Source organism: Myotis lucifugus, unplaced genomic scaffold (genome assembly GCF_000147115.1).
Source record: "Myotis lucifugus unplaced genomic scaffold, Myoluc2.0 scaffold_988, whole genome shotgun sequence".
In the NCBI taxonomy this organism is placed as follows: domain Eukaryota; kingdom Metazoa; phylum Chordata; class Mammalia; order Chiroptera; family Vespertilionidae; genus Myotis; species Myotis lucifugus.
This window is the reverse complement of record NW_005872036.1, coordinates 120220-121132: the sequence shown is the minus strand read 5'-3', so window position 1 is coordinate 121132 and position 913 is coordinate 120220. Positions and strand designations below refer to the sequence as shown.

The 913-nt window shown below is 38.7% G+C and overlaps 1 protein-coding gene across 1 annotated transcript in view; it reads left to right on the top strand.

Moving 5' to 3' along the window:
* The first annotated feature begins 282 nt into the window (after positions 1-282).
* Positions 283-913, top strand: part of LOC102425534 (lysine-specific demethylase 3A) — a 33933-nt gene continuing 33302 nt past the window's right edge. Inside the window, exon 1 of the mRNA XM_014449012.2 lies at positions 283-503. Coding sequence (XP_014304498.1) covers positions 388-503 — 116 coding nt within the window. The 5' untranslated portion in view covers positions 283-387. The remainder of the gene's footprint in view (positions 504-913) is intronic.

The following is a 913-nucleotide window of genomic DNA, read 5'->3' as shown; positions in this document are numbered from 1 at the left end:
TCTTACTTAGGATGGTGAATAAAAGTATACACTGCTTGGAACTGTGAGTCTGGTTGTTAAATTTGGGGTTTTAGTTGGCCAAATTGGTTCACCAGATGAGTATTATAAAGAAGGCAAAACTTTTCTAATTGTCCTCATAGTTGTCTTCTATTAAGCTATTTTTAGAAATGACAATTGAACCAGTTATTGAGGAGTTTTTTCTTTAGGAAAACGGGCCTTTTGAATAGAAATCAGTAGCATATTGATGTGATTTTTTTAAAATTTGAGGTCCTGTTTTCTTAATCTTTTGTTTTACTAGCACCATCCAGGAAGTCCGTTTTGACAGACCCAGCTAAAGTCAAGAAGCTGCAGCAGAGCGGTGAGGCCTTCGTACAGGATGACTCCTGCATGAACATTGTCGCACAGCTGCCCAAGTGCCGGGAGTGTCGCTTGGACAGTCTCCGCAAGGATAAGGAACAACAGAAAGATTCGCCTGTGTTTTGTCGCTTCTTTCACTTTAGAAGGTGAGGCGTCTGGGGCGAAGCTCAGCTAATCTGGGCCCAATAGTATATCCCCCCGCCCTCGTCTAGAACTATAAAGAGTAGAGATACTATTTTTAATCTCTGGTTTGGAAATCTAGACCTTACTGAAGATTATTTCCTTCATATTCTCCCTTTTAAATTTTTTTAAAGCAAAGAAGCCTAAAAATACAAACTTCTATTTCTAAAAGTAACAAACAGAAAAATGCTGAAGGTTCTGGAAAACCACTACAAATAACTACTGTTAACTTTTCAATGCATTTTAATGTTTATATCGTCATAAATACACTTAAGCATACTTATGTAGTGTATTGTACAGGCTACCTCGTTTTATTGCACTCCACAGATTATTTTGGCCTTCCTCTTCCGCTCCACTCGCCTCCCTTCCTTCTTTC